A 21,614-nucleotide genomic window follows, 5' to 3' on the forward strand; every position below is an offset into this window, starting at 1 on the left:
ATTGCATGATTCCATTTATATGACATTCAGGAAAAGGCAGAACCATAGGGACAAAAAGCAGATCATTGTGTGCCGGGAAGTTGAAGGACGGGTCGTTTTCAATGGAGCAGTCAAGAGAATCATTAGGGTGAGGCAATTGTTCTATATGGGACTCTGACGGTGGATATATGATTCTCTACGTTTGCCAAAATTCATAGAACTATACACTACAGAGTGAACTTTACTAGAAGTGAATTAGAAGCAAAATCAAAATATCGAAGGGTCCAATCACAGAATGCAGACTGTCACAAATAAATTCAAGTTCATTACAAATGGATGACAGGACCTTACTAAATGAAGTACGGACAAATGGAGCTGACCTAAATAACTGGAAAACAGTGTTTTGACTGGTTACAGTAAGATAAATGCCAAAAAATCTGTACCTAAACACCATACTCTTGTGGGTAAATTTGTGTCTCACAGAGAAAAAGGTTAGCAATTCTGAAACTACTTTACTTGTATACTAGGGCTGAACCAGTAAGTAAATAAATTGTAGATAATGGGAACCAAGCTGCTCACTGTCAGAGAAAAACATTATAAGTAAACAAACGCTAAAGGCTAGAATCCATGTGGTGATGGATTAGTCCCAGATTTCTGAATGAGCACTTATTTCCTGACCGTATTTTCCAAAATGCTAGGTAGGCTTTTGCACTGTGCTCTCCTAAATGAACGTCAGATACAGGGAGGCAAGCCAGCCCCATATAACGACTTCTGTCTTATTTGTAGCCCATCCTTCAGTGCACAAATGCCTTGCTGTGTGTTTACCTTATGTCATGTCCTGTACCTTGCTCATGAGCCATCAGCCTGGAAACTCTAAACCCTCTTTCTCTCTTTTTTTTTCTGGAGAATACCTACAGCGGAGTTCTAACCTACAGTGTTTAACTTACCTGAATTAATTATATTTGCCTAATAATGCCTTTGTCCCATGTATTAAACCAACAGTGGCTAGAATGAGCTCATATTAATCAAGTCGTATTTGAAAATGTATGTTAAGACTTCCTGAATGAAATAAGTGACTGAAGAAGTCTTTTTCAATCTCTGCAAGAAAAGGCTTGAAGGATTGCTAGATGGTCATAGGAAGATAATGACTGATGAAGAATTAGAGACAATGACACAGGATTGCATAATAAAAAATGCATATGAGAATTTAGAGTACTCGGGATAAGTTAACTATCAAGAATGTTGTATTTATGGGCCAATTTTCAAAATATATCCTGTATGTGAGTGACTTGTACATATCTTGAGACACTTGTATTGAGGGTCACTGCCCCAGATCATCTTTTATCATGACTCTTCCTTTGTGCCCAGTGTACCTCCTATAGAGTTTCATTAAAACAGGCATTGAGTTCATGGGCATATATCTGCTCTGTTATCTAAAATTTGAGATCCATGAACCTGGAATTATTTTGTTCTTCTTTTTATGCCTTTACTGCTTAGCTCTACTAGAGCTACCATCTTACACCAAGGGCACTCACTGCATATTTGCTGAATGAAAGAATTCTTAGTTTTTCTTTTTTCGATAGCTTATATTCACTAAATTTATAATGGTTAAACAGATAAGAAGACCAGAGTCAAATATTATGCATATTTCAACAGAGAAATCACTTGGATTTATACATTCATTACACCCTTTGTTTAAAATCAATTCATTTTCGTTGTTGCAGAGATTTTAGTAGCTATAATATGTGCTTTTCCCCAGTGTTGTTTTAAGTCAGGGATATGCAGTTGCTTCATCTCTGACATTCGGTGGTGTATATGTTTAATATGGATTCAAGGGGACTCAGATCTCTTAAAATTTGCTATGACTAAATATGTTTTATCAAGTGTACATTCTGTGGGTAATGCATATTGATTTTCAATATTATAATGGACACAAATATACTCTGTAAAGTCTATTGAATAATTTAATCTCTAAGATATTCAGAAGAGCGTTTTTTCTTGGAAATATAAATGTAACATTATTTCTCAAAATTTAGTAATGTTTTTTACATACAAGAAGAGTTTTATATATAGGAATAAGATATAGGAATTCATCTGCTTCTATTCGATTCAATTTTAGGCTTTAACCTAAATTCATTACCTTTAATCACCCTAGTTGAGGATTTATGCTGTGAAATTGCTGAACTCAGTCATTTGGCTGATAATACTCAAAGAATGCTTAGAGGTATAGCTAACCTTTTTCAAGGTTATTTAAAAAGTCACTTGGGAGCACTTTCAAACAAGAGTGAATGTTAGTGCCTAGAACTTAATATTTGGGACATTTTTTAAAAGCCTTGCACTTTATGCTGCTTGCATACAATCACAAGAATGCAAAAAAGTAATAATCTTCATTAAAACCTATTATTTTCAACTAGTAGGCAACTCAGAGACTAAATATAAAGCAAAAACAAATTTCAATTTATTTACATGAAAATGCATGAAATTTCTTAGATTAAAAAAAAAACGGTTTTGAGAAACCGAGGAGCAAGAGAAGCAGCACCACACTATGAATTTACAGAATCTGGGCCAGACGGCCGGGTGGAAGCATGGCTGCCCTGCTGACGTAATCAACCTGCGCCTCGGTTTCCTCACCTAGAACAAGGGATAATAACAGCACCTACCCATAGACTCTGTGCGAGGATAAAATGAGTCGGCATATGCAAAACGCTTAAAAAGTACCTCGTACGTTTTAAGTGCTAAGTGATTGTTATTATTATGAATGGTGAATCAAAACTACCTAAACATACAAACACCAGAAATATTTTTATTACATTTGTCTTTATTCTTTATTTATTTACTCTTGAGTAGAAGTTTATAGAAGGTACTGATTTATGTTTATGACTATTTTCCAAAGTTAAAGTTATTTTTGTCAAATATGATGACAAGAGCACTTGGGAGACTAAAGTTTGTGTTAAAGAGGAGGGCTGTGGTGATGTGAAAGCAGGAGCCTCGTTCAGTCTTGACTAGAATTGTTCTACTTTTTCAAACTTTTAACCTCACCAATCATTTTTCACTTGAGACTGTTTAATTTATTAGACCACTATGTACCATATTTTAATCTTGAATCTGAATTTAAATGTCTTGTCACAGGAGAAAAATTCCTGAAAACTTTCTTCTTGTCGGTGGTATCAAGAATGGGGGCTTGGGAAAATAACTAAGCAAGAATCTAGGCTGAACTCTTAGAATGTGTTCCTGATAAATGCTTACTGTTCCACTTGTAAAGCAAAAGGTTAAATATTGCTTTTCAGTGACTCCTCACACAATACTGTGCAGCGCATCACAAACAGTGGGAAGTAGGGGGCTGTTGTGCCCCAGGCTTTCTTGCTCCCCATTAAACTGAAAGTCAGCATCTTGAAGGTTGTGGACTGGGATCAAAATGTATAACACCACACACGTAAATTTGCAAACGAGCAAATTCCTTTTATATTTGATCTCAACTTACCACTGAAAGTCCTATTGCTGCTGAGTGCCTGTATACATTCCACCCAGTGACAATGTTCTACGCCTGAAATGCATACGATTTTTATTCAAAAATTTTAAAAAATTATAGATTTAATATAAGACCAATATTCGTAAAATACATCTATATCATGTGCCACTAGTAAGTGAGGATTTGGGGAAAATAAGGGAGGAAATTTCTAAGGATTATGGGGAAAAAAAAGTGGTTGTTTCCATTGCTCTGTCTCACTGATCACTAGCTTTCAGAAGAAATCAAATCTTCATAATATAATCGGGAGCATGGATTGGGACATTTGGGCATTTTGGAGAGAGAGGTAGAGACGATAGAGGAGAGAAAGAAAAAAAGAGAGACAGAGAGAGAAATAGTATCTTCCCCCACAATTCATTGCTTCCATTTCTTTGGTCTACGTGCAATTTCTGGATAATTGATAATATGAGCCTTCTCTGGTGATTTACAGTGCACAAAAATATATATTACCAATATCACCATCTAATACCCATTAAGGACATATAGTGTCATCTGGCTCTTCTGTTGAGTGAAAGGCATTGGGATTTTTTTTTGGAATTTGGATAATACATTTATACTGGATTTTGCAGGATGAAATGAAAACATCTGTAAGATTCTGAGGTAGGCTTCATGAAGAACTACTCTGCTCTCACTCAATATCTACCCCTTAATCTCGCTCACTGTAGAGACATTGTATACTGTCCAGTGCTGGCCTTTCAATTGTTGTTGCAGGTTGTACAAGGGGGATGACTTGATTTGCATTTCACTTATCTTTAAGTGAATGTCACTGGCCCTTCATTACTGTCACCTCCTATATGACATCTCCTGACAGAAATGTAGCCCCTAATCTATTATCTTTTAACTTACAACATTGCTGTGTTTTTATAAATATCTGAGTTCTATCACTTAAAAATTTTTAAACAGCATTTTTTTCTTTGTTCATCTAAATCATCACAAAGAAAAATTCAAACTACTAGACTAATATAGCCTCACATTTAGCATTTTTACAAACATCTATACCACTCAGAGTTTTTAAAAACAGTATTTTTCTTTAAAAAGTTTAAGATCATCATAAAGAACTTGATACTAAAAGTGATTCATACACTCAAAAGTAACATACTGATTTGACTGATGCAAATTTCAACTCAAGGAAAATAGTTCTGTTAAATGCAGATTTTTACTACCAATACAATTTCATTGGGAACCTCAGCATTTGTGATTTTGCAAATTGATGACATAGTTGTAAAAGGAAATTAATGAAAATAAATTTTTAATTTTACCTAGCCACTATGTATGCAAATAAAATGCATACGGCCTTGGTTTCTCAATTTTAAAGTATGTCAATAGGATATAGTTTTCAGCAAAATAAAACCTCAGGGAAAAAATAAACGTTATATATTTTAAAAATACAGTTGGAAATGCAATGTGACTCTTGGTGGGAGAAGGTCAAGTATACTTCATGACCACTTTTTTTGAAGGAAGGTTGTAACAGCTTCACAATGTGCACAGGTCCAAGTCCTGTGGATGACAAAGCATTTTATGATCTTGTCCCAACCTACAAATATTATTTCAAATTAGTGAATTTCATTTAACACCTCCTTATTTTTATCACATATTAACATAATAACTGACATTATCACATCTTAGCATCTTTGACATTGGGATGCATTTTTACAATAATGATATCTTAATCCTTTTGTCAGAATTTAACTGGCAGCTTTTGCCCTTTGTATTAGTTTCCTATGACTGCTGTAACTACTTGTCACAAACTCAAAACAGTACAAATTTATAAATTTATGGTCCTGGAGCCAGAAGTGTACAATGGGGTGTTGGCAGAGCTGCATTCCTTCTGAAGAGTTCTGTTTCCTTGCCTTTCTCAGCTTCTAGAGGCTGCCCGTATTCCCTGGTTCAGCACCCCTTCCTGTGTCAGCCCAACCTGTCGCTTTCATTGTCATGTCTCCTTCTCCCTTTAACTTCTTGCCTGCTGGTTATGAGGACCCTTGGAGGACCCTTGTGATTGCATTTAGGGCCCACCCGACAAACCGGGATAATCGCACAGTATCAAGACCCTTAACATGACCACCTCTGCAAATTCCTGTTTGCCATATAAGGTGACATTCACAGGTTTCAGGAATTAGGGCCTGAATACCTGGGGCGAGGCATTATTAAGCTACCACACTACCCTTAATGGTACATAAAAGTCTCTTATAATCAGTGGCATGGTTTAATCGATGAAATATGGTAATGCATCTGCTTTCTTCCTGCGTTGTGTTCCATTCATACTACTTTGTTTTCAATTCCCAGGACTTTCTTACCTTCTGGCCTTCATCTCTGTCTACAATGTCCGCCCATCCCTTCTATGCCCTACATGGCTAGCCTTGATAATGTATGGCAGTTCTTTAGGATTTATTTTAATTATTACCTCCTTCAGGAAGCTTTCCAATACTACCTAAGATGCCTTAGTTACCCTTATATTTGATTGTAATAGTTTCATGCTATGTAACAAGTTATCACAAATTTAACAGCTTAAAACAACTCACATTTATTACCTTGCAATTTCTGCAGGTCAGAAGTGTGGGCGTGGGTTAGCTGAGTTCTCTGTGCATAGTCCCACAAGGCTGAATTCAAGCTGCCCGCCAGGGCTATGAGCTAATCTGAGGCCCGGGTTCCTCTTCTAAGCTCACAGGTTGTTGGAAGAAATTAAGAAATTACTTCCTTGCAGTTTTAACACTCTGTTCTTGCTTCCTTACTAGCTGTCTACTTGGAGTGTTTTCAGCCCGCAAGGGTACCTGCCATTCCCTGCCATGTGTCACTCCACCACACAGCTTTCATTTTGCACCTTCCAGGCAAGGAGGAGATTGCCTTTGACTTCTTTTAAGGTCTCACCTGATTTGATCAAACCCACCCAAGATAATCTCTCCTTTGACTGACTCAGAGTCATCTGACCTGGTGACGTTAATTATATCCACAAATCTCTTCTGCAATTTAATGTAACGTAATCACAGGAATTATATTCCATCATGTTCATGAATCTCACCCACACTCAAAGGGAGAGGACTCCACAGCCCATGTGGGCTGGGGGTGGAGATCTTGGAAGCCGTATTAGAATTCTGCCCCCACAGTGACTCCTCAACACCGGAAATTGACCCCATTTACCTCTAATTGCAGAATATTGATTTACTTGATTATTTGAGCCCCTCATTGTTTATAAACCCAGCATCTACCACATTGCTTGCCACATAGTAGTGACTTATTAAATATTTGTATAATGAATTAATATACAAATCAGCATGGTATTGAGGGTCCAGTGAACTTGTATATTCTGTAAAAGAGAATTATCGTGAGTGTTTTCTCAAAAACGAGTATGAGTTATTGTTTAGCAACTTAATGGGTTATACGCATGAAATTATCTGTGAAAGACACAAGCTAAATTAAATTCCCACTAGCAAAGCAAAACACCTATTCTCACAATTAAATATTTAGAAGTAGGTAGTTAGTGAAAAAAGATATGCATGAGAAATTTTTGTTAGGGACAATTCATTTTATGTGTTTCTGGCAGATGTTTGTTCAATGCAATTTCTCTTATTTTACAGAGAAAAATACTTTCATTATGATAAAATAGTATCAAAAGATGTGTCATTTGCAATACACTCAATCTTGTAGTGGTTTAAGGACAAGGAGAAGACCTTGTTCCAATTTCAATTCTCCACACTACTTGCCACAGCTCTTACAAAAACTAGCCCCTTAATAGATTTTTTTTTTATTGAGGGAAATCTTTATTCCTATGCTGTTTGGAGGTAGTTTTGTATTTTTATTCTTTTTGCTGGACTTGGAAACTCAAAGTCCTGGGTGTCTATTCAGTTCGGTACCCTTGTATTGCTCTTATTTTGTGGACACTAACTATATCATTTTGAGCCCCTCTCTGTATACGTTGCTGACATCTTCAGCAGTTTCTAGGGCCCTCTTACCTTTTTTTCTTGTGATCAGAGAACCATAGGGATCCTGAGGTTTTAGAATTTCTCCAACTGACCCTGTCCTTCTAAATATCGAAAACTTTATCCCTTCTCTGAATTCTTTGTATTATCCCCTCGTCCCAACAGCTGTGAAATTACTGAGAAAACCTGAGCAGTTAAAGGACTCAGCGATTACTGGGCATTTTCTTCTCTGCGACATTTAGGCAGGCACTTTTAGAGCCTAGAGCCTGTGTTTGTACATATATGCTACACATTTTGGTGAATGAATGCTACTATTTAAATACTTTCCAACAGCTATATTCCAAATATTTTTACCATGCCCGGAAAACTAACACCTGAATAATGATTTTGCTTTGGTGAACAACTTGATGCTGTTTATGCTTCACTTTTTGTTTGATATGGATCCTCTTGCATCAATCCATCTTACTGCTTATCTCCAAATACTTGCATACGTTTCACCCAGTGACAATCACTTCATCTAGATACGTTTTCTGAGTAAAAGTTAAAAGTTAGTTTCAGGACTGAGGTGTTACTCTTAAGATTACAGGCTGATTAAATTATTCTTTTCTCATTGTTTACTTGTTTTGAGAATAGCAACAAATCCATCAAGCAAAGCTTGTAGGGATAGCAGCCTCCAGTACCAGAAAGAAAACACAGGAAGTTTCAAAGCATTAGTGATCTACTTACTTAATTTCAGTGTCTTCAGAGAACATTGTTGAACAAGAGGTGAAAAGTATGAAAAAACAAAATGGTCCTTTCAAAAATGCTGTCACTTAACATTGCTGCCTGCTGGTATTTTGTTAGATGAAGCGTAGGAATCATAAATAACATTCCTTTCTTAAACTGTAATGGAGAGAGAGGGAGAATCACAATGATAATCTCGAAGAGAATGATGCCTAGGGACTAAATTGAATGCGTTTACGCAGAAACGTGCCAGGTAAATGGCAGCCGTGGAGGCGTTTGTCCCTTAGAGAGGCCCTGACGTGCTGGTCTTTCCTTTCGGGCTCTCACTGTGAATTTGGACCTCAGGAGGCTGGTCGTCCTTGTGAGAATGGAGCTGTGTGTGGAGAGAAAATGGACCTGGAAACGTTTCTCCTTGGGCACCAGAGCCGGTGTGGGGAAGGCTCTGCAGGCCCAGGCTGTGGGATCAGGGTCCACGAGGGCAGCTCCAGCCCTTGTCTGCATGGATGCTGCTGTGCGAGTGAGACACTCAGCCACAGCAATTCTCAAAGAGCGGTCCAGTTCGATTCCGACACAGTAACGGAATAGCTCACAATGCAACCATGATTATTTACTGACTTCATCCTGCCTTGAATATCAAGCCAATGCCAACTATTTTCACAAAACACCTCCTACTTCTGAAAAATTCATTTATATTTTTGTGATTATAATGGTAGCAAGTGAGAAAATGTAATGAGACGTGGCTTCTATGTTCTGGTGTCAGAATTAACCATTTCTTTCTTTCTTTTTCAATGGTAGATTCTTTAAAACTATTTATTTGTAGGCGTAGGAAAGCACTGTTTAAAATGATTTTTTAAAACAACTCATTATTTTAGCTGGTCTATTACACAATATACATTTCTTCCTACTGAAATATATATTCCTGAAGCAATGTGAATTTATAGAGGAAAAGGAAGAAGGCAGAAAGAAGAGAAAATAGAAGGAAGGAAAGGGAGAAAGAGGAAAAAGAAGAAAATCAAATACTAGAACATAGATTTTTCTGTGGAAGAACATGCCTAAAATGGGTACTTTTGTCGAAACACAGGAAAAGCAGGGCATGCAATAGTCCTGTGAACTGGATATGGCCAAGAGGCATGAAGAGGGAAAAAAAAGAGAGGGAGCTAGAAGGATATTGAAAAAAACTGTCCATCTTATTTTGCCTTACTTTCCCTCCTTTAGAATACATTTCTACAGCATCCGTTAGTAAATGGATGAGTGGTTAAAGTAATACAACGTTTGAAAAGCACATTTTTATAGAAAGTCATTTTATTTTGAAAGAGTAGCATTTGACTGAAATTATGAATTCTTTTCTTTAAACAATGCTCTGCAAATGTATGTCCTTAAGGAACATAATGGATTGTTTTACATTGGGTGAAGCAGCCAAGGTGTGAAACAACAGGTCGTGGTGAGGCCTTAGCAAACAAGAAGATCTGCATGGATATTAATGTATATTTAATTAGCAAACTGGAATATCTACACAGATATTAATATATATTTAATTTTTCTAATGCTATGCCAGCTAAATAAAACATGTTTTGGGCTATGGGCCACCTGTGTGTTACTCCTGATTTAAACCAACATTACCATCATTTTTTTTCAGATTTTGGCACTTTAAAGATTGTACAGTTAGGGCCGGCCCCATGGCCACGTGGTTAGGTTCACACACTCCATTTCGGTGGGCCCGGGGTTTCACTGGTTTGGATCTTGGGCACCGACATGGAACCGCTCATCAGGCCATGCTGAGGTGGTGTCCCACATAGAACAACTAGAAGGACCTGCGACTAGAACATACAACTATATACTGGGGGGATTTCGGGAGAAGAATATAAATAAATAAATTAATTAATTAATTAAATTAAAAAATAAATAAATCCTAAAGATTGTGTATTTAAATTTGTGAAATTCTCAAATTGCCTTGAAATAAGTCACTGTTATCTTACCTCTGAGCACAAACCCACGGGTGTTTAGGGATGCTGGGAATGGCTCTCAAATTTCTGGTGCTCACTGTACCTTAAAGAAGGGAGAGTGGTGTGCCTGAGCGAAAGGTTAGCAACTTTTTAGATCTGGTAGCCCTACTATAATGGTAATATGGGCTGATCTGTGAGCACTTCTGATATATTTTGAGTGATATATACATATATATATGATTTTTATAAGGTCTCCATAAATATTTTAATTCATAATTTCTTATATAAGAAGAAAATACAATTTCCAAATATACTACTTATGATGCAATGCTACCTATTAAATTTTTGGAGGTCATACACAATGTATTATGGAAACTGTAAATTTTGGGTACCTGATATATTGATGTATTTCATATCAGAATTATTGATAACATATTTGGGTCCATCTGAGGAGATTTAACTACCAGAGAACAAAACAATTATGAAAAATTAGATCATACATGTAACTGATAGCATAAATCTAAGACACTGTATTCATAATAATTTCTCAAAAATAAAATAGAGAAGCCAAACTTCCTGAATTCCAGTTAATAGTATGTATTACATGGCTATATATAAGAAATAATTATAAATATATATATGTGAATTTGTAAATCTCAAACATTATATGGTTATTCGCCACATTGACAATACATTGTCAAAATACTCACCTCTATATTTCACCACAAAGTGTAATCATATCAGAAAATTTGAATCAGTACAAGTAATGTATGATACTTGGTGTATGTTTAAGTATAAAATAAGTAATACATCCAGTTCATAGAAGTCTTAGACGATGAAAATTTCAGTTAAAAATGGTAGTATGGAATATTTATAAACAAAGATTAATACAAATACAATGACTATATTTTTTGGTAAAAATAACAACAAAACAAGGCAATAATATTAAAAAATACTTTTTTATCAGAAAAAAGTATTTCCTGATAAAATGGTGATGGGTGATCACATACCTCATAGTTAACAAATTAGTTATGGGAAAAAAAACACTTTTTCTTTCTTTGTTTTAAATTTTAAACAACTTATTTTTTTGTTTGTTTATTTATTTTCCCTATGGTATCCAATTTAGTTCCCAGGTTCTCATCTGGCACATCGTTCATTTCTTACCTTCTTAGCCCAAATATTCAGCATTTAGAAAGCAAGAAAGCATATTTCTTGATTACAAAAGAAAGCTTTGTTTTCTAACACCAATCTCTGTCTTTCAGACCCTTTGTAAATTCAAAGTTATCTTTTGTTTTCATTTTTCTTTTAAAATAATTTATCATTTATCTACACAGAAGATGTCTACATCTACTCTGAAAGTTAACTTGACTCTAGTTGTTTATCAATTTGCATCAGTTTCCCAACTTGACTTATAATCATAAACTTGTTAACATACATAATGCCATATATAACATATAAAGATGCACCAACTGATATCATTTTATCTCTTTAATTTATTTACGACTATACCTGTACAATAATTAATCATTTATATTCCATAAGATGCTAAAAATTAGGAAGCTAGATGACAAAAGTAAATTAAAACAGAAGTAAACTTTCTAAGGGGGTTCCAAGTCTCTTGTCTCCGTTGTCTCTTTGGACGCCTGTGGGCTGCCTTGGTCTCCCCAGTTAGACATGCTGTACAGAAACGTGGCTGCAGAAATCTAGGAGCCGGCTAAATACTTCACAGAGCACTGTAAACGCTGTTGCCACCCAGGGCCTGCATGTTTCATGAGTGTGATGGCAGTTACATGCACGAGGCAGCGCGGCAGCGTAGCTTACACGGTGAGGCTCAGGAATAAAGAAGCCAGACACCCACTAGAAGCAGTTGGGGATCTGTGCCTGCTCCAGCCACAATTCATGCCGTCACTATGTCCCTGAGACGCTTCAAAGATGGGTCTTTTTCCATCACTAATGATAAAATGGAGGACAGACTCTGATCATGATTTTTAAAAGGATTATGACGAAAAGTGAAAGCCCTTTTTAACTAAGGCCGAAGCGGTTCAGTATTGACTTTCGGATCACTCTGCACTTTAATGTGCCTTGTGACACAACGAACTGGAACAACCAGTTAACTTCATGTTTATTAAACCTAAAGCAATCTGGGAAAAGTCAATTGATATAAAAGTAACCTATTTATCATAGGTATTATTTACTGACAGAAAAAGAGACAGAGAGGAAAGAAAATTGGATATTTTCATCATTGTTTTGCAAACTGACCAAATGTCCATTGTAATTGTTCTTTTCAAATAGTTGAAGTTTTTAAGTTAAATAGCACTGAGCAAGAGAGTTATTTAAAGAATTTTGTAGAGAACTGTGTAGTAGAGTATTAAATATAAAAATTTATACTTTCCTCAGTTAAAAGTGAGTTGCATTTAGATGAATACAATATCTTTAAAGTCATTAGCATGACCTATGCCATCATTAAAGGAATGTTAAGAGTTTTCTCTGTTTTGTTGTTTTCAGTGGCTGATGGCTTCTCCTGCTTATGCAGTGCGGCCTGTGTTGGCCTGAGATGTGCACAGGACATCGATGACTGCATCCTGAATGCCTGTGAGCACAGTTCTGCCTGCAAAGATCTGCATCTCGTTAGTATCCATGAATATTATTAATATAACTTAATGAGGGCTGGCATAAATTAACTGCTGCACATATAGCTAACTTTTGCCTATGTGACATGTTGATAGATGTACATTTGTGTACATACTTATTAACGTTAGAAAACAGAAACAAGCGACGTATTTTCACTTTATAGTAGTAAAAAAATATTCTATTCACTGCTATATATAGTTTGATGTAAATATTATAAAACAAATGGTTAACTCTTTGGATTTACAACTCTTGGCAATAATTTGTGTGAAATTTGAGAAATTATTCTAAAAAGTGCTGTTAGTCTCATAGGCATCTACTTTTATCTAATTCAACGTATTGTATACACATACGTAATATATTTCATTGTCATTTATAATCTTAAATTTTGTTTTGATTTCTACCTCCTGTTGTACACTTTCATCATTTCCTTCATTCATCTGTGTTGCTGCTGTCCCCTCAGTACATATCCATTTGTCATTGGCTGTATCACAAGCACGTGCCATTCTGCCTTAAACGGACTGTGACACAGTTGGCAAATCAATGGGATCCCCTTAGGCTCCTCATTTTTCAGAAAACCTGACATAAAAAAATATCTGCTCAAGGTGGATTCACTGACTGGCTTCAGAAAATAAGTGATGTACAACACAGGTTAATGCTGCAATACTAGTCCTGGCTTCTTGTGTATTCTTTAGCAACAGACCTGATTTTCACTAAAGGACCACGCTAGTTGAAATTAGAAAAAAATGCTTTGAAAGACGGACCTGTTTTCACTGACATATTGTGACTATCTTGTACTGACAGTGTTTTTTTTACAAGGAAAGGGTAATTTGTGACAAATTCCTTCTTTTCCCCCAGGAAGGCAGACACCTAAATACAGAATTACAATTAATGTCTGGATAGCCATGACCAGAAACAGACGTGGGCCATCACTGTTCTAGCCACCAGTTAGGGATGCGTAGTGGCCCTGTTGTTTTATCTTTGTTCATCCAAAATGCTTTCCCTAAATCAATCAAGCTAATCTCATCCCACTTTGGGGTTCCTTTAGGCATGAATATGCGACCCTATGATGGTCTCTGAGATAGGAGTGAAGTTCTTTCTGGGGAAAGGTTTCCTCACCTACATGTAGGATGTAAGTAAAGGTAGCGAACTCTTCTAGACCTTCTGGCATCTGGATTTTATACATGTACTTGCTGTTGCCATTTTCAGACCTCAAGGAGGGGAATGGGGTGCTGCCTAATGGTAGGAACCCTGAAGGCAGCAGACCTGAGACAGAAGCAAGCTGGCCCTTGCTCGATTGTTGAACTCCTACCTGAAGCCCTCAGGGGCCTATCCAGCCTCTGGGTCTAATTACATGAGATCACTTATGGCCTATTTTCAAATGTGTCTTGCGTCAGAGTTCCTTTTTACTTTCAGGTAAATCATCTAATTTCCATAATGTGATTAACTTTATTTTAGTCCATGATTTCAGCCATAACTTCAGCAACAACAGGAGTTTATTGTAGCAGAAAGCAGCAGAGTTGGAAAGGAAATAAAATTCTCAAACTAAATAAAGTTCACCAACTAGATTATATTATTTATATGATTTAAATACTTTATGATGTACAAGGAAATCATTGAAATTACCTGACTCCTAATCATAGTTCGTGTATCAATTATAAGAAGAACAGAAATACCATTGAATTGATGATGTCCTTCCATGAGAAGACGTTATGGAGACAAAAGATTGTTGAAAAAAATTAAAAAATGTTCTAAACATTTGATAGCTTTTAGAAATGGAGTCTGGGTCCCCAGGGTTACACCCAGATTTGATGATTGATGAAAAAGACTCAGAAAAGCTATTTTACTCATGGTTAGGATTTATTACAGTGAAAAGTTATAGATTAAAAATAGCAAAAGAGATGGCAAAGTTGAGGAGAAACCAGGCACAAGCTTTCAGGTGTCTTCGCCTTGTGGAGTTGCGTGGATGGCACTTAATGCTCTCAGAAATGATGTGTGTCAACATGTCTGAAGTGTGGCCTATCAGGGAAGCTCAGTTGAGCCTTGGTGCCCAGGGTTTTTATTCGGGTCAATCACAATGCATACACCTTAGATAATCAGTCTTCAGCTCTTTCAGTGTTCAACTCATACAGCGTGGTCCAAAGCCCCAGGTTTAAAAATAGGCTTTAATCATGAATCATAGCGTTAGCATAAACTATTTGGCATAGCCCAAGGTGTCAGGTATCAAGCACAGTGTAATCGGGCAGGATATTCCACCAATGAGAGGTTGTCTTCCGGGAGGCAGTAAGGGGCCATAACTTCCTTTGGAACATGTGGAGTTTGAGTGCCCAAGCCTGCTAAGTTAAATATTGCACCAATATTCTACCAAATATTGCATTTTTATGCAGGAATAAATAGTACATAACTGGACAAATAATACATTCTATAGTAATAAGTTGCAACAAAAATCATTACAAAGACACTAAGTCAGACAGAATGAGCTAAAAACTCATAATTTTGAAATAAAGCCTGGCTAAAATAGACAACATAAACAACTGAAATAAAACAGGGTCCAATTTGAGTTTCATATATGCTTGTTTTCACCAACATTGGTAAAAGACAAACGGTGAAATGCTGAAGGCTTTGAAGTAGAAGAGAAAAAGAAAGGCATCGAATGTGATGTTTCTGCAAAATATTTAATAATTGTGATGAACAGGAGGGGGCTTTATTCCGTCGATGAAGCACTCGCGTCTGCCTGTGAGGCGGCAGCCTGCTTTGTGTGTGGTGGGACTCTCCAGACCAGTCCAGGCGGGGCCGTTGACAGGAGGCGTGCTGCTTCTTCAAACTTGGAATGGGTGTAGCTTTAACTTAACTTTTTCACTCTTGCATCATTTCCTTCTGATTAGATGTAGCATCGTCAATGTGAGTTTAGATAAAAAGCAGAAAATTAGAAGACTTTGAAACCAGGATGAGAAGACTTTTGTAATAATGAGCCAGTTTTCTTATTTTCCTTTCTTTATTGTTCAGTAAACCTAATAAAACAATGTGAGGAGAACAGAAAATTTGAAATCCTTGGCACATAAGATACATATGTTAGGAATGAGTAGTGTAAGATTTATTCTCTCATGTAACTTTTTTAGGTATATTTGAAAATAGCTGTTTCTTATGGTTATTTAAATATGTGTGATCAAACTATTCTACTGTTTCCCTATCATTTTGCCTTCATTTGCTTCTGTATCTTACATGAATAATGAATGCTTACTTTTGATAACAGCAGGAGAAACAGAAATAGTGCAATTGAACTAACATGTGGAAAAAACAAAGTTTTTATTCACATACAACTATATAAAAATTTATACATATTATATATACTGGTATACTACAGATATCCGTTTTCTCCCAAGCACTCAGGTGCAAAAACCAAACTGAATTTATGTGTTTTCCAGTGAAAAATAAAACTACCTTTACCTTCACCACCATATGGTTGAAAACTCCACGTCAGTCATTTGAAAGTCGCCCGTTTCTGCCCTTTGGGCTTGTAGAGTAAGTGCTGGGTGGCTTCAGCCTGGATTGTGAGGGATTAACCCCCGCTCTGGAGGTCACTTGGCTGCTACCGAAACGCCTGTTGGGTCATTCCCATGCTCCTTTCAAAGATAGATTAATCTGCCATATGATTCCAACCCTTTCATATCAAGTTTGGCTCCCAGCACCTTCTCTGCAGCCCTCGAGTGCATGGGGCTTAGTTAATTAGTGGTCAGGTCCCAGTTGTCCTTTCACTGTGTTCAATTGGAACGGCTAAAACCTCAGGTTCTGCTTTCTCGCTAGGATTACAAACCCTCCATCAGTGTGGAATCAGTCCAGCCGCTCTCGGTCCAAATACAAAAGCCTTCATTTCTCTCATGCCCTCCCTCTCCAGGAAGATTTGCTTAATCTCATTTGATGGAGATTAACACAGAGACTCTGACTCAACATCAGAGCTGGGGAGCCCCAGAATTCTCAAAAGACACACAACTGCCTAAATATTCCTTAACGGAGAAAAGGAGAATTCCATTTTTGTATCAATAGAAGATGGTAACAAATTTTATTCTCAATGATTTCTGTTGCATAGGAATAAGACAGGTTGTCACACTTCAGATGACTTAGCTCTTCTATAGAATCTTTACCACGGCTAAGTTGAATATTAATATTGCTTTTAAATCATAGGTCATATAGAGTATTATCTGAAATATTAAACCTCCAAAAAATGAATTTTTCCTTATTCATTTTTTTTAACATGATAGGTTAAACATCTTGTAAGTTTTAAGTAACTTAAAAGGGCAGAGAGAACATTTGGAGATTTCTGGCTTTGACATGGATTGGTTCTATAATTTCCTACAAGTCACTGAACTTATTGGAACCATAAAATGAAGAATTGTTAGCATATTCACTCAAATTCACTACATATGGCACTATTTTATTAATTTAAGGACAAAATAGTTTACCATTCTATTTAAGCTCCAGAATATACAGAAGCAAGTGTCTGTTATTGGAGTTTTTAGTTGGCTTATCAGTTTCTTCAGTGAAATGAAATAGTTGAACTCAATTGTTCTTAACCAGGGAGTTGCCTTTGAAAACACATATGCTTAAATTCTGATTCAGTAGAGCGATGCAGACCTGAATAATTTATAATTCCTTGTGGTTTTGATGTCTACCTCTATTTGAGAATCTCCAGACTAGATATCTAGATGGCGCTTTCTGGGTCTAAACTTTTGTGATATTGGGGGTGGAGCACAGACATTTCTATTTCATGTGTACTGATAACTCACAAATTTAACACCTTAAAAAAAGAAATAAAGGATGGTCTGAAAAATCAAGAGATTTATTCCCCATGTTTTTAGCAGGATGTTTCATTGTATCTTCCATTTAAAGTACTGTTCTCCTTTGGATCCTTCCACCTGTTTTAGTGCTTTTATTTTTAAGACAAAGGGAATAAATCTAACTTTTTCATTTTAATCTTTTGTGAGAGAGATAATAATATATTGTTTTCTCCTCACTTGCAATAACTTAGTGGAGTATCACTCTTTATGTATTGACATTTGCTAATCAGAAAAGCTGTGCATGAAATTATAGCTTTTCATAGAGGCTGGGTATAATGGTTGGAATCATTTTAAGAGTATTAAAAAATAATCAATGACTGATTGATTGTAATGATATTCCAAAAGTTCCGTTAAGTCTTTTGATTAATTGACTAGTTACAGCATCTTCGCTAGTGTATATACAGTGAAAAGTTTAATCTAAATCTTGATGTATTGGTAAACAACCAAACTCTGTTGAAAAGGGCACTGCACGGTTACGGAACATGAAATGAAGTCCACTGGACATGTCCATTCTAAATAGCCTGCTTTGTTTTTGTAGAATAAAATCTGCCTAAAATTTTTTACTATCCAGATCTCTACCTTTCATTCCACAGATCCTTGCTTAAGAATTTATTGAGAATAATTTAACATTACATTATGATGGGTGTAGTTTTCTATCGCTTCTATAATACAATAGATTGTAGAATTGTTTTCCTTATATAATTCAAGACTAATGCAGAATTTCAGTTCATTCATCTGATGACATGTGTAATTCTTTCAACATATTCCCCTCAATTGTCAGTTTTGTCTCAGTTAATCTGTGTATCTGAAGCACCTCATTGCTTCCCCTCTAATCTGTTGTTTTGAATCTGTCATGGCCTTGAAACAGGTAATCAAATCTGTTAGGATTATATGCAAAGTAAAAGTAACAGAACTGGAGAAAAACCTTGTTGATTCACCCAAATAAAGAACCACATGAGCTTTAATTTGGACTTGTGAAATCAAGCTCAGACATATTTCCTCTTCTTTATTATTCCAAAATTCATTACAGAGAAATGAGGTTTACAGGTGGTTGAATCTTGAGGTTTTACGAAATCTATGGAGCAGTATTGAATTTCATAACTGCTGTGTGAGAACATAACTGAATGGAAAGAGGAATTTTCCCTTTTCAGACTCTCTGATAAAAATGGACAGTTCTCAGAAATAGTCCAACTTAAAAAATGATTTAGAACTGATTGAATACCATCTCCATTGACAATATTCACCAAAAGACATTAGTGAATGGGTTTTTTTTCCAAAGAATTATAAGACAGGTTAAGCTTCAATTTATTTCAATGCAAGCATTGTGTTTTCATATTATTATTTTTTGTATTTACATAACTATAACTAAGATCCAACTCTGGGCTTTGCCACTTATTTCTGAGAATTTAGTGAATAGTTACAGTCCACAGTAATTTCATTTTTTCCCAAAAAGCATTCTTTCTGCCGTTTAGATGGATGTCATTTTTAATTGGTTAAGTCTACGTAAGACAGTTTTTAAAAACTGTTATGTTGTGTTTATATATTCTTTTTAAGAGGATAATAAGAGAAAAAAATCTCACATCTTCCTTCAGAAGAACAGGTTGACTTCGACAATTTATTATTAACTGACAAGGATAGTAAATTCTTCATCTCCATCAGCCAAGGACTCCATTGTGTTCTAACTCTGTGTCATCCTAACTCCCAATTTGTCTGCGAGGAGTTTAACAATAGTGAAAGTCTAGGAAATTTTGAATTAGGAAATGGATATATATGTTAGTGGAAACAAGCATATGTGCAAGTATGCATGTACGGATGTGTGCACATACATAGAAAAGGGAATATGCCTTTGTTGTTTAGTCATTTGCCAACCATCCTGACTTCAACAGAAATTAAGAGCTTTCTAAAATCAAATTCTGGAGCCCAGGTCAATTATTTCATATTTGAACTTTTCTTGGTTACATTACAATACATACATTTAATTAAAGCTAGCGGATAAAGCGTCTCTTCATGTAAAGTGATAAAAAACTTTGGTTTGAAATAATTGAGAGTGACCTGTGGCATCATCTTGATGATGGTAGGATTACATTTTACAGTATAGCCTTTAAAACCAAAGACTGCACATACAAAAGAAGGTGGGATTTTGACAGAGATTGCTTTGCTTTCACTAGCTGTGTTACCTCTAAGAACCTTTCTAAGCCCCAATCAGTTCATTTTAATAATGGACATGTCAATAGCAGCTACTTTTCAGGACTGTTATGAAGATGAAATGAGATAGGCAGGTAAAATGCTTAACATTGTGCCTGCCTCATGAAAGCAATTAACAAATATATGTGATGTTTAATGATGATGATGATGATGGTTTCATTGTGGCTACAGATAAATAGAGAGGCAGGGAGGAAGGGAAAGAGGAAGAAAGAAGGAAAGAGAGAAAGAAAGAAAATAAAGAATGAATGAATGGACGAATTGAATGGTTAGGTCTTTATATCTCTTTAACTATTTTTAGATTTTCTCCTAGAGTAAGAAACCCGCAGAGTCTGTACTCATGCCAAGATTCCAGAGATTCGGTAGCTGCTGATAGCTTTTGTCTTACATGATCTCAGGCTGTTGGGCCTCTGGCTGTCTTTAAGGCTTGCTGAGATTGCTGCATTTCTGGCGAAACGTTTTGCATCTGACAGAGACAAAGCAAAACACTTTGGCCTGCTCCCTCTCTCTTCCGCATGGAGCCTCTAATCTGGTTAACTCAACCCCAGTCTCATCAGCACCATAGCCTTCGGGGTCACTTCCTCTGCTTTAAGGTGCCGGTCTTCTCTGCCCTCTCAGAGCAGGAAAATCTCCCTTCATCTAACTGCTGTGCTTAAGAGGCTAAGGCAAAAATTTATCCTCCACACTTAGAAAAATCTGAAGCAGAAACTCAAAAGAGACCCATATGATTGGCATGGATGGAAGTGTGAATGCGTAGATGAGCATAAATACAGGCATAGATATGGGTCTAGAGTATTATCACTGGTCCTGTGATTTTTTTTCTAATATACACAATCAAAGGTTAATTGCTTGTCAGACAAGTACATCCCACTTTTCTCTGTGGAGTGGTGTGCCTCTCCAGGTGTCCTTTTATAGTGAGGAATTTGTCATAGAAGCTGTATTTTACAGAGAAAGATGTAAGGCTCATAGAAGTGATGCAGGATTCTCATGGACACACGGTGGTACACAGCAGAATTAACACGGTCTGCCTCTGTGTTTTTAAAATACTCCACAAACGATTCACACGCCGAGCCATAGTGCGTAAATATTGGGCTAGCCACAGTCACTGGACCGTGTGGAGAAGGGCAGAGCCGCATGGTAGTTTACCCTTGGCAGCCTCTTGTAGGGAGCACTGAGCACCCAGCCAGTCCTGATGTGCCCTGGCAGCCTGCCCTGAGACGTGTCCGAGAGGTTTGGGGAGAACAGGTCGAATCAGGGAATGATCCGTCAACAGCTGAGAGGATACACTCACAGAGGCTAAAATTTAAGCCTCAGCTTCTCATCTACAGAATTACTGGGGTTGAGGAGAATTTTGAGTTAGAATTCTAATACAGAAGTTTAGGATTAAGATAGAGAATTAGGATGCTAAACATTTTTTTTCCTCAAGTGGAAAATTTTTATGGAAAAAGTGCTACCCTCAGCTAGTGTTGATGAGCAATTTCAGAAATCCTAGTCATCAAGGAAGTGGCTATTAGAGGACATTGGTGTGGAAAGAGCAGGCTGACCTATTAAGGCATGTGGTTGAGGACTGATTTGAAAGACTGTTGAACAGAAAGGGGCCTTAGGGAATTTTTTTCCCTAGAATATACAGTTTTTACTAAATTATGATTTGATGCTTGTGAGGGTACTTGGAAATTGAGAGTGTAATGCCAACCTCTTGCTACCCAGTAGATATTTTCCCCTAAGATTTGGGTGGGAGCTTCAGGTACAAATTATATACAAGGTAAACTGGACCCTTAATGCCACAAGCAGCCTGGCACAGGCAAGCTCGCTGTTCAGTGGGTCCTGTGAAAGCCTGGCAAAGAACCAGAGCTGTAGAGGGAAT

At 36.7% G+C, this 21,614-nt stretch overlaps 1 protein-coding gene across 1 annotated transcript in view; it reads left to right on the plus strand.

Moving 5' to 3' along the window:
* EYS (eyes shut homolog) overlaps positions 1 to 21,614 on the plus strand; it is a 1,407,877-nt gene that overhangs the window by 373,209 nt on the left and 1,013,054 nt on the right. Inside the window, 1 exon segment of the mRNA XM_046639782.1 lies at positions 12,591 to 12,712. Within this exon segment, the coding sequence (XP_046495738.1) occupies positions 12,591 to 12,712 (122 nt within the window).

The sequence above is a fragment of the Equus quagga genome, chromosome 15, assembly GCF_021613505.1.
Source record: "Equus quagga isolate Etosha38 chromosome 15, UCLA_HA_Equagga_1.0, whole genome shotgun sequence".
NCBI classification, from domain to species: domain Eukaryota; kingdom Metazoa; phylum Chordata; class Mammalia; order Perissodactyla; family Equidae; genus Equus; species Equus quagga.